This window comes from Chelonia mydas, chromosome 15 (genome assembly GCF_015237465.2).
Source record: "Chelonia mydas isolate rCheMyd1 chromosome 15, rCheMyd1.pri.v2, whole genome shotgun sequence".
Lineage (NCBI taxonomy): Eukaryota > Metazoa > Chordata > Testudines > Cheloniidae > Chelonia > Chelonia mydas.
Window position 1 is genome coordinate 6,094,278 of NC_057856.1, and position 12,640 is coordinate 6,106,917.

The following is a 12,640-nucleotide window of genomic DNA, read 5'->3' on the forward strand; positions in this document are numbered from 1 at the left end:
TTCTAAACATTTCACCATTCTGGGCTTGAAATTTCCATTTTAGTCTGTGCTCCAAGAGAGAGGGGTGGGTGGGTGTAACTGGGGAAAAAACCCTTCATTCATTTGGGTCATGGGATGAAGTTTGGACCTTATGCTGGGCAGAGTTCCCAATGAGGTCTTTGCTTTGTTTGGGCTGGGGATTTGAAAATATAAAGTTTTTTATATTGACTGAAAAATGTATATGTGGTGAGAGGTGAGCATATACTGATGAAACCACGGTCCCTCTGTAATTCCACTAAACATTCTCTCTGACCAGGATACTTGGAGGCTTCTGCTGTCAGCCTAAAATTTACATAAGGGAGTTCACGTCTCCTTGAAATATGCATGCACAATCCTTTTAAAAATAATAATTAACCAGATCCCACATTTAAAGGTCTCTCCGAAATTTTTGCAGATTATAATCTTTCATTTAAAAAAATGCTGCACCTGTTATGCGGATAAATAGAAGACTTTGGGCTTCAGCATTCTGTAGCATTGCATTCATAGAGGCTTCAGTGGAGGAGAGGATTAAATAGTCACCAAATTCATCCACATCTTGAAAAAGAAAAAGAATAGACTGACTGACTGAACATTGCATGTTTAGATCACTTTGAAGTCTGGGATCCATAGCTCTTTATGGTCACTCTGCAGCTGTGTTTATGTTCATTTGATTCCGGATTAGAATGCAGTTGTCATGCTGCATTGACACAAGGGCTGTCAGTCCCTTGCATGCCATATCCTTACAGGCAGCTACTTTCAATGACTTCTCCTTGGTGTGCTCCAGAATATTTGTCAGGTCTACCCTGGTGCTTCCAGAGGGGTACTACAGGAACTGAATCTTCAGTTTATGGGGTTATTCTGGCATTTGAGAAGGACCTTGCTGCAAAGTGCCTCAGCAAATCTGCATGAACGTTATAGCAAGGAGAGAAGAAATGAAAGCACAGTCACAATTTCCCCCTACCCCCAGATAAGGTCTCATAATTCACAGTCTATTCTGGTCAATTTCATGGCCATAGGATTTGAAAATTAGTTAATTGCATGGTTTAAGATGCTTACATCTGAAATTTCAGGGTATTGTAACCATGGGGGTCCTGACCCAAAAGAGGGTCATGGGGTGGAGGGTGTCCAAAAGCTGTTGTAGGGAGGTCGCGGGATTGCCACCATCACTTCTCTGCTGCCTTCAGATGTGGAATCTCAAGGCAGCCCCCCCCCCCCCCCCCCGGAGTTTCCTGCGGCCACAGGAAGTTGCTGGAGGTTTAAGTGGGTCTGATCTCCCCCGTGCTGGAAGCACCCCAGCCAAGAGTTCCTAGCTGCTAGCCCCAGCTAGGGTGAGTTGGGACAGGACTTGCTCTTCCCCTGCATGGCCGCTCTCTGGAGGAGATCAGACCTACCTACACCTCTGGCAACCTCTTGGGCTGCTGCCTAATCCCAGAGCTTTCTGCAGCTTCAGGAAGTACCTGGGGATGGGTCTGATCTCCCTCAAAGTGTGGCCATGCTGGGGAAGAGCAAGTCCTGTCCCTTCCCAGCCCGGCTGGGATTAGCAGCTAGGAGCCCCTGGCTGGGGCACTCCCAGCAGCATTGGGAAGATCAGACCCACTTCCGGCAACTTCCTGCAGCTTGGGTAGGTATCCAGAGGTGGGTCTGATCTCCTCCCCAGAGTGGCTGTGCACGGGAAGAGTAAGTCCCATCCCTTCCCAGCCCAGAGGGGACTAGCAGCTGGAGCAGGGGGCATGGTAGGAGCCCTCACTTGGCACACACCCCAGCCCTGTCCCTCCCTTACGATAGCTAGATTTCACAGGGGAGGTCTGATTTCACGGTCCGTGACACTTTTTCCACAGCTCTGAATTTGGTAGGGCCCTACTCATAACACAGAGATTAAGAACTGCTGCATAGCAACTTTGAAACAACAGGACTGGGGCTTTTGTAGAGGAAAATCCTTCTACTTCCCATGCTGAGACTCAGCAAAACTATTTTTATGTGTACCTCTGTAAGAAAACTACCAAGGAGGAAGAACGACATTGTAGTTAAAGCATAGGACTGGAACTCGGAAGAACTGGGTTCATGTCTTTGTTTTGCCATGGCCTTCCTGTATGACCTTGGGTGTGTTATTTAGGCCTAATGTTTAAAAAAGGTGACGTGAATTTTTGGTATCTTTTGTTTTGGGTATCTAAACCTTAAAGGAATCTAATTTTCAAAAAGTATTGACTGAGTAGCCACCATTCACCTGGACATCTGCAATCACTGATTACTTTTGAAAAATTAAGTTTTAGCCTCTCTGTGCTTCCGTTCCCGTCTGTAAAACCGGGATAATGATCCTTTTGGACGTGGGGGTATTGTCTTTGTGGTAGTGCAGTTACAACCTCAATGTCAGCAAATATTTGGTTTTCACACATGCCCACTGACAATGTCACTGTCATAGGAAGTTTGCTGTGTAGTGTCCCATAACTTGTTTCCTTGCTTTTTAGGATTTGAGTTGGGGGAAAATATTGCAGTTATCCCTAATACCCTTTTTTTATACACGGATTTTTGTCTACGGAATGTTAAACAAATGATAGAGCACTCTTGTTTCTGTGGTTCTTTAGAGATTAAAAAGACCCCAAAAGTTTTAAAGTAACCTAGGACATGAAGATAGACAATTAACTTTCTCTCTTAGGCGGTAAGATGGGGATATTGATATTTACTTGTATTGCAGGAGTGTTGTGCAGATGAATTAATGACTACAGAGCACTCTGAAAATATAATGCTGTCTATAATGTTAAGTATTATGATTTAGTTTCTGTTGCTTGCTGTAACCCATTACTCTTCCTGAGTCTTCCCTAGTATTCGGTCTAAAAAGAAAGTTTTGCGGTATTTTTGTTTTGTTTTTTTTGTGGGTTGCGTGCCCCCAAAGAGGTTTTCAGAAGTTTGTCATCTCCTCTTAATTTGTTGCTCTTGATGGTAGAGGTATGAACCTGAAAGCATTAATATCATGAACCAAGAGACCTTCTTATTATGTTAAATGGGCAGGTGACTGTTTTGAGAGAATCCAGCGTGTCCTATTATAAGAGGCTCATGTTCAAACATTCAGAAGTTCTTAACTGCTGAGTTCAAGAGTGCTGATCATAACATGCTAGTTTTTGAAAGCTGCTTCTTGTGAAGAATCGATTAGCCAGTGTCTACATTGTCACTTGGTATTCAGGTGTCACTTGATGCTTGTCACTTGTTTTATTACATGATGCTTGACCTGCTTGTGTTCCAGAAAAGGCTGGTGCATTCTCCCTGATCAAACTGGGCCTACTTAATTTTACATACCTCTCTCTTTCTCTCTCTGCCCTGCCCTACGGATACAGATGGAGGCAGCTATGACCTTGTTAACGATATGTCTAGCCCAGCAACAGGGGACTACCATTCTCAGCAAAGATCTGCCAGACACAACTGGGAAATGAACTACCAAGAGGCAGCAATCTACCTCCAGGTGAGGCCTGCTATTCAGTGTTGTGGTAGAAGTATCCACCCTGTGTTTGAAATTGCTCATCAAGGGCTTGTGAACAGGGGAGTAACCCTTTGATGTCTAAATTGGTAACGTGGACTTTTAAATCATGATCATTATTAAATATAGAAAACTGCATTTGTGAAGTTTCATGGTTGCAGGGTTGATTCTCTAAATGGGAGTGTCTCCTTACCGTTAGAAAAAAAGATGAGGACTTGGGAGATTTAGGTTCTATTCCTAACTGTGCCAGACTCACTGTGTGATCTTGAGCAAATCATTCAACCTCATTCAAGTCTAATGTGAACTCATGTTTATAATGGAAGTTCACTGAGTTAATACATTGTCTGTCTGATTATGGCACATACAGTAGGCTAAGCCCTTCAGATCGAAGAATTATTCTTGTTGCTGTCTTGACCAATTGCCATGTTGATGATGTCCTTGAAGTGAAGTAGACATAACTTAAATAGCACTCAGATTGTTTATCCAAACTAGCAAACTCTAGCCTGAAGCTGCTATCTGAATAAGAGGGCTTAGCTGCCCAAGAATGTCTTGAATTGCATCCGATGAAATGAGCTGTAGCTCACGAACGCTTACGCTCAAATAAATTGGTTAGTCTCTAAGGTGCCACAAGTACTCCTTTTCTTTTTGCGAATACAGACTAACATGGCTGCTACTCTGAAACTTGAATTGGTTAGTTACCAAAAGACACAATTTGGCTCTTTTTTCATTCTGCAAGTTTGTTTTGGGTCAGGCCTAGATAAGAATGCCCTACTGATGTAAAGCTAGCTCTGTCTCTGAGTGGGAGCTTGTGTTTAATCTGGGTTAGGTTTTTTTTGTCCTGTTTGCAATGTGGATCACCGAACTGACTGTTATATATAAGTTAAACAGAACATAAGCTTGAACTTAACTATTGAGAATGGGCTCTTTCCGTGTGAGATGATTAAATGGAACGAAGTTGTTACGTAAGAACGGCCATACTGGGTCGGACCAAACGTCTGTCTAGCCCAGTATCCTGTCTTCTGACAGTGGCCAATGCCAGGTGCCCCAGAGGGAATGAACAGAACAGGTAATCATCAGGTGATCCATTCCTGTCACTTCTGGCAAACAGAGGCTAGGGACACCATCCCTGCCCATCCTGGCTAATTGCTGGACCTATCCTCCATGAGTTTGTCTATTTCTGTTTAGAACCCTGTTACAGTCTTGGCCTTCACAACATCCTCTGGCACAGAGTTCCACAGGCTGACTGTGCGTTGTGTGAAGAAATACCTCCTTTTGTTAGTTTTAAACCTGACGCCTGTTAATTTCATTTGGTGACCCCTAGTTCTTGTGTTTATGAGAAGGAGTAAATAATACTTCCTTATTTACTTTCTCCACACCAGTCATGATTATGTAGACCTCAGTCATATCCCTCCTTAGTCGTCTCTTTTCCAAGCTGAAAAGTCCCAGGCTTGTTAATCTCTCCTCATATGGCAGCTGTTCCATATCCCTAATAATTTTTGTTGCCCTTTTCTGCACCTTTTCCAATTCCATTCTATCTTTTTTGAGATGGGGCAACCACATCTGCACACAGTATTCAAGGTGTGGGCGTACCATGAATTTATATAGAGGCAATATGATATTTTCTGTCTTATTCACTATCCCTTTCTTGATGATACCCAACATTCTGTTCGCTTTTTTGACTGCCGCTGCACATTGAGTGGATGTTTTCCTGAACTATCCACAATGACTCCAAGATCTTTCTTGAGTGGTAACAGCTAATTTAGACCCCATCTTTTTATATGTATAGTTGGGATTGTTAGCTCACATTTGTAGTGTGGATCGCCTCTTAATGGAAAAACTGTCTTGTGGACCTGACCTCACTTCCCACTCCTGACCACAAGTACCAGCCTCCCATCCATAATTGCTTAATATCCTCATAGTAACTGCAGCAATTGCTTGCCTTACCTAGAAATGTAATGTTAGAGATGTATTTAATTGTCCCAGTTGGAAAAAACTAGCCAGCACCACGTGACATCTTCAGACAAACCAGCAAGTGCTCTGCAGGTCACCACTGGTCCACAGTGTGAGAACCTCTCGCTTAAACAATAGAAGTGGCTGTTTGATGGTCCTATATTGAAAGACTGAGACCTATTTAAACATAAGCTCATTGGTACCAGAGCAGTCTTTTCCTTACGGGCTAAAGTAGTAATAAAGCTACTGCTGTAAATCAGTTGCAAGCAAACTGTTGGAGTGTTGAGCATTTATGCTCAAATAAATTGGTTAGTCTCTAAGGTACCACAAGTCCTCCTTTTCTTTTTGCGAATACAGACTAACACGGCTGCTACTGTGAAACCTGAACTTTAATGTTAAGATCCTGAAGCAAGAGGGAATGACACATCAGCATATAGACTGCCTTAATTTTTCATGATCTCCAGCTTCCCACATTCCTTTCCAGAATGTACGGGACAGTATTTGTGTTCTACAAAAGGATGTTCCTTGCACAGTCATTTTGCAAGGTCAAGATAAGAAACCATGACTGTTAAGCTCAGGGCCAGCTGGTTATCTGAGTTCTTTAGAGTTCTGTCATGGAGAAGTTGATCAGTTTGATGTGGGAAGTCACAAATGTGGAAATAATTAAAAATAAACAACATCCCAGAGTTTTTCAAGTGCTAGCTAAATTTCTTTGGCTACCCTGCAAAATGACCTGGGCACTTCCTTTTCCTAAGAAACTAATAGCTTTCTAAGTGGGAAGCTCACAGCTGTTAATGTAATTTGTACTACTGAAATATACACACAGAAAAAAGTGGGTTTGCTTTGTGTATAATATATGCCATGTCACCTAGTGGTTAGAGCATTGCCTCGGGACCCAGAGCTTCTGAGTTCTAGTCCTGTCTCTGCCACTTGGAGAAGACACTTAACCACTCAATGAATCAGCTTACCAGTCTGTAAAATGGGAATAACACTACTTCCCCCACAGGGCAGTTATGAAACTAACTTGATGTATGTAAGATCAGATGGAAGGTGCTCTTGTAGTGTAAAACATTACTAATGTTGCTGCTATTATTTTCTATAGGAAGGAGAAAACAATGATAAATTCTTCACCCACCCCAAGAATGCCAAAGCGCTGGCTGCCTACCTCTTTGTACACAATCACCTTTTCTACCTAATGGAGCTGACCACGGCACTGCTGCTCCTGCTGCTGTCCCTCTGCGAGGCCCCTGCTGTCCCCATTCTTCGCCTTGGCATCTATGTATGTAGTTCAGTCACAGAATGATGATGTGAGTGGATGGGCACAGAGAAAGAAGGCAGCAGCACCAGAAATACTATCTGGTTTGTTTAAGGGCATGGGGGGAGCAGAAGCAGTGTTGTTTTCACTGGATGTGGAGAGATCAGGCTCCCTCAGGTCAACAATCAAGACATGACATATGTATGATGCTTTTAAAGGTCACCATCATCCCAGACCCATACTACCCATGATGTATTCAAACTGAATCATGAGCAGCTCTTAAAATGCAAACATTTCAGATCCTTGTCCCCTGGCATGTTTGAGAATAGTGTTCTAATCCCAGCTCTTGCTCAGATTCCTCCTGTGATGTGGACAAGTAGCTGAAGCTCTGTGCCTCAGTTTCCCAAGGTTTATAATGGATATAAAGATATTTACCTTGCTTCTCCGTGTTTGTGAGAATTAATTTTAAAGTGCTTTGAAGCTTTATGGTTAGATTTTTTTCAAAGGCCCAGCCTCCCTTTCTGTGGGTGTAGTGTGTTTGCAAAAATGAATTATGAGTGCAAATCAGAGGGTTTGTGTCACTACCTCTTTGTGGCTACAGATCAGATAGTGAGAAGTGCAAGCACTCTGATTTGTGAGTGCAGCTTGCACCTGCAAACAGTGAAGCTGACCCTAACAATTAAGTGCTAAGGGTTATTACCATGGTTGTTCAGGGTGCTATTTCTGATCATCCATTACTTTTTCATATATGCAAGCTCTTTTTCCATCCAGCTCTTATTCCCGTACTGCATTGTGGGGTATATGCAGACTTGGATCTTTCAAAAAGAGCCATTTCTGAGTTACAGATTTGCAAAAAGTGTACTGAGGTAATTACATGGAAATAAATACTTACCATACATCAGTCGCACATCAAAAATGGCAAAATCGTTTTCACTGAATGTTTTATCACACGTTGTTTCTGGGATAAAACCAAAAAAAAAAAAATTCAATCAAAAGTAAGCCTTTTTAGAGAAAGTGCTAAGTGATGTGAGGCTGGATTTTTCCAGTGCTCAGCAGCTGTTGTCAATTAATGCTGAACATTAATTTAACCCTTAGAATATTAGTGCCAGGCTAACTTTAAGAATATTTAAGAATGTTTAAAAGACAGAGGACTGTTTGTTCTGATTGTGCAGATGTTTTCAATATATATTCAGGTGTTCTATCTCTGTAGGAAAAGCCTGACTGCTACAAAGCAGAGGTTTGTTACAGAAGCCACAAGCTTCTTGAGACGGGAGAGTAAAACCCTGCTTTCTGGAACCAGTGAAAATGAGAGGTTAAATTTATTGGTGGTCTGATTGCAGATCCATGCTACCCTGGAGCTCTTTGCATTAGTGGTTGTGGTCTTTGAACTTTCCATGAAAATGAGATGGATGGGCTTCTACACCTATATCAGACACAAAAGAACCATGGTTAAGGTAAGCTGCCTGCCCCACTGCCTGTCATTTTCTTCAGTATTCTTTCTCCTTCACTGTCTTCTGTAACCACAGAACCAGAAGAAATATTGGGCTATTAAATATAGGGCATTTATTGAGTTGTCTCCCAACTTCCATCTGATATTATGTGAGCTATTGTCCATGTCTGAATGTTGGGGTTCTTTTCACTTCCTCAAAATCTTTTTCCCTGGTTATTAGTCACAAAACACTGGAACACAACTGGTATCCCTGTGTACCATCTATGAACTCGTACCACTCTGGATACACTTCCACAACTTCTGTTTCCTTCGCTCTCCGAACGCTATTCCATTGCCTGGCTGTTGGGAAATGGCATAAGAGTAATGCCAGCCATGCTTTCTATGTCTGTGCCTGAACACTACAACTCTGCTCTTTTGCTTTTCTTTATACTGTCTGTCAAACGTACAGTTCAGCCAACATTACTAATCAGGAACGGGGAGGGAAGAAGAGGAAGTTACCTTTGTAATGCTGATCACTTCCTCTTTTTTTTTTTTTCTTTTTTCCCCCTTGCAGACCTGTGTGCTGTTAGTGCAGTTTGTAGAAGCAATAGTGGTTTTGGTGCGTCAGACCTCGCACGTCAGGATAACAAGAGCTTTGCGGTGTATCTTCTTGGTGGACTGTCGCTACTGTGGAGCGGTCAGAAGGTGACTGGCTACCTGGCCGACTGGCTATCTGACCGACTGGCTGATTCCTGCAGTCATGGCTGAGAAAGAGATCAAACTAAAGCTTTGTGGTTGTCCAGGCTTTTTTCATAGAGACTTCATATTTGCCCTGGAGATTTGTAAGAATGCAGAATTGAAGCAAGGCAGTCTCAGAAACGTTACTGTACCTTAGAATTCTCATGTTTTGGCCCTATTGGGAGGCTGTATGTCTTAACCCTGCAGAAAGAAATTGACATGGTGAAACTAGTATCATGTGTTACCTGAAGGCTGACTGCAAAGAAACTAAATATGGCTTGGAAAATTACTTGATGTTCTGGGGACCATGTAGCATTGTACTGCTGCATGGGAGACCTGGGTCTAGGGAATGAGTTTGAGATTCTTATTTCTCAGAGCTAACAGAACTTCATAATGTGCTAGAAATCCTGAGCATTCCATTCCCAATCATTGAAGTGAGAGATGGAAAAAGACTGACTAGATTCTCCAGTTTATGTGCTTGCCAATGTAGAATTGAGCCATCCTCACTTTCTGGTGCACATGCACAGGTTTCAGTTTAAAGTATGGAGTAAATGTTTCCTCCTTTTCAGAAATCTGCGGCAGATCTTCCAGTCTCTCCCTCCCTTCATTGACATCCTCCTCCTCCTTCTTTTCTTCATGGTGATCTTTGCCATCCTAGGTAAGTTGCCTTTGTGAAGGGTTAAGCTGTCTGCTTTCTTGTATGGTACCTTGCAATAATTATTATCCATATGCCGCAAAAGAGCAGGGGGGAATGTAAAGCTGATTGGACGTAAGATGTTTTGACAGGCTCTTCACTTCCTTTCTGTCTGATTCATTTCATAATTAGCTGGGAGGTGAGGACAGGTGAAGAGTTGGAAAACTTAGGAATTAGGGATTTCAGCCCCGTAAGGTAACATCATGAGTGACAAGGGAAATAGGTAACTTTGCGAAAAGGAGTTCTTGTATGCTTTGTGTGTGACTTCCAAGTTCTGCTTAATCAACTTCAGTCTGCAAGTTCAATTTAAACTTCTGAAAATTACTGTCTGTACTGTGCCTTGTACAATGCCATCCTCGGAGGGTATCAGAGAATTTGCTTTCTGGAGGGGTCATTTGAAAGTATGTTAATAAGTACAAGGAGTCTACAGTATTGGAACTGGCACTGTGTAACATATACAATACCTTTTCACCTTCATGGTATTAGAAAACTTAACAGTTGCGTGACTAAGTATGCCAAGGATGGTGAACTTTTGGCATGCAATGCCTCTTCTGCAAAATAGTCACTGCCCAGCCTAAGGGCCAGCCAGCGTGTCCAAGCTTACGGCATGCCAGGTCTTCAGTCAAATCATGGGACTCTGTGAAATGAGAGAACGCTCTCTGAGTCTCTTGACCCTTTGTAGCACCAGCTGGGAAAGGATATGAAAGTAGAGGGGATCTTCAACTATGGGAGCAGGTGCCAAATCTTTGGACTGAAGAACCTCTTGCTGTTTTGGAGAAGGAGAGAGAGGAGGGGAGAAAAGGGAATAAGAAAAGCGGGAAGGAGAAGGAGAGAGGAAGCAAAAGTTTGAGAAAGGGAAGAGAGAATAAAACCAATCAAGATGGAATAAAATCACTAATGAAAGGGGACAAGAGGAAAGGAATAGTAGATCAGGAAAAAAGGATTCACAAACCCAAATCCTGCTCTCTTCTGCAGAAGCATGTTAGTGAGGCTGGAGACCGGGGCATGGGGCACCTTTTTCTCTCCCTCAACCACCTTCTTCCCTGATGTCCTCTGTCCGTCATCTTCCATGCTGCTCCTTATGTTTAGAACAGTGTTCCAGATTAATCTGGGGTGGGGACTGTGGGCCTGATTCTCACACCTTCTTGTCCTTTACAATTGTATAAAAATGTGTGTACAATGCTACCAAATCAGGATTCCCCACTCACTTGCACCCATTTAACATAGATATAAATGCTGATACAAGGTGCCTGTGCAATGGAGAATGAGATCCTATATCTTCATCCTCTCTAAAGCGCTGTGCACATGCATTATGCTGCATACAGATATTAAATAATAACAGAGTATTTAGCTGATGATCTGAAGTTTCATAGCCGTGATTTGAGGACAGGGACTCTTCGTTATTCTGTTGCTTGAAATTAATGTCCTTTTTTGTTTTTCCCCCTTCCCATTTTCACTTTCCATTTCTTTAGGTTTTTATCTGTTTTCCTCTAACCACTCAGATCCCGTAAGTAAACAACAAATACTTCAGACTTCGCTTTTTAAGACCCATTTGGTCATCTTGAAAACCAAATTCAAATAGTATATATAAGGTATAGATACAGTTTTTCTCCTGAATGGATAGTCTCTGGGGGTGCAGTTTTTAACTGGAGTTAGCAATAAGAAGGGCAGAGGGCCATGACTGACCATTTATTTTTGTAACATAGTTAACCAAGGATCAGAACCAATGGGAAATAGTAAATGATCTCCCACTCAATGTCAGGAGATCCAAAAGGGGCATTACATTTGTCACCCCTCTTCTTGATATCTCAGTCCAATCAGGGCCAGCCAAATCTCCCACTACCCACAACTGCATCTATAGTGCAGTGCACCACACCTGTGGGCTGGCATATAAATGTCCTTGATGTACTTTGCTGCCCTGCTATTAGTGCTTCTGCCTGGATAGGTAAGTGAATATACCCAATAAAGAGTTGTGATCCCAGCACAGCTGCTGGCAACCTCTTGTGATACACTTGATCACAGGTCTAAGGAAAATAGTACTGTTCCATCCCAAGTGGGAGGCAGTTGGGTCTGCAGTGAAAGAGTGGTATAAGAAATCCTATTCTCGTCCTCCCAACTTATGCTGGCCTTACTTCTCAACAGCCACAGGTTCCAGCTGCCAAGTCTGACCACAGGGTGATAAAAGTATTGGGAGTAACCTACAGGAATGTTCAGACAAGCTTTAATTTTTTAACATTTCACATGCCACACCTTTCTGTTTGCCCACAGAAGGGGCATGCAATTACATGTCAAGAACTACTAAGAAAGGTCAGGAAATTAGTTAATTAGTTAAGGAATTATAACCTTGACAGTGTCAATGTGGGGCTGGTTTGTATCTTTTTCTCTTTCAGTATTTCAGTACCTTAGAGAACAGCCTTGTGAATCTCTTCGTTCTTCTGACCACTTCAAAGTAAGTCCATGCTTCCTTTTACTGGGACTCCCTCCCTTCCCGTCATCTCTGGGGAAAAAGTCTCTCACAGCAAATCTTTTATTTGTGAAACCTCTGGGGCTGCAGATGTGACCTCTTCTTCGTAGCATGAGAGCGATGTTTCCCAGTGGGGAACCTGTACTTCATTGCAGCCTAATGTGCAATGACCTGCCCCGAAGGAACTGCTGTAGTTCACCCTTAAGTATTATGAAGCCACTAAAGGGGAAGGATGGTCTCACTGTTAAGGAACAGGTCTAAGAATACAGAGGTCTGAGTTATGCTCCTTCGTCTGGTACTAACACGTTATACAGGCATGGGGAAGTCACTTCACCTCTCTCTGCCTCTTTTTCCCATCTGTAAAATGGGGATAATGATGTTTGTGCATTTTCTAGGATGATTGTGAGGATTAATTAACTTGAAATCCTTGGAATAAGATCTGTGTAGAACTGCAAAATACTACTGTTGATTAAAACATAAATAAACCATAGATACTTTGTAAGTCCCTGTTGCCCATCAAACTTTTGGGATGTTTAGGGATACATAATCTTCACTGCATTTCAAACTCTTGCAGCTAATGTATACGCAAAAGACTAAGTCTAATATACAGACTAACACGGCTG

At 42.4% G+C, this 12,640-nt stretch overlaps 1 protein-coding gene across 2 annotated transcripts in view; it reads left to right on the forward strand.

Annotated features, from left to right (window-relative positions):
• The window catches only part of TPCN1 (two pore segment channel 1), a 68,787-nt gene that overhangs the window by 26,045 nt on the left and 30,102 nt on the right, over positions 1-12,640 (forward strand). For both annotated transcript variants that reach the window (XM_043529294.1, XM_007071895.4), the window contains 7 exons: positions 3,348-3,472; positions 6,540-6,716; positions 8,033-8,146; positions 8,696-8,826; positions 9,429-9,517; positions 11,026-11,060; positions 11,944-12,002. In XM_043529294.1, the coding sequence (XP_043385229.1) occupies positions 3,348-3,472; positions 6,540-6,716; positions 8,033-8,146; positions 8,696-8,826; positions 9,429-9,517; positions 11,026-11,060; positions 11,944-12,002 (730 nt within the window). The remainder of the gene's footprint in view (positions 1-3,347; positions 3,473-6,539; positions 6,717-8,032; positions 8,147-8,695; positions 8,827-9,428; positions 9,518-11,025; positions 11,061-11,943; positions 12,003-12,640) is intronic.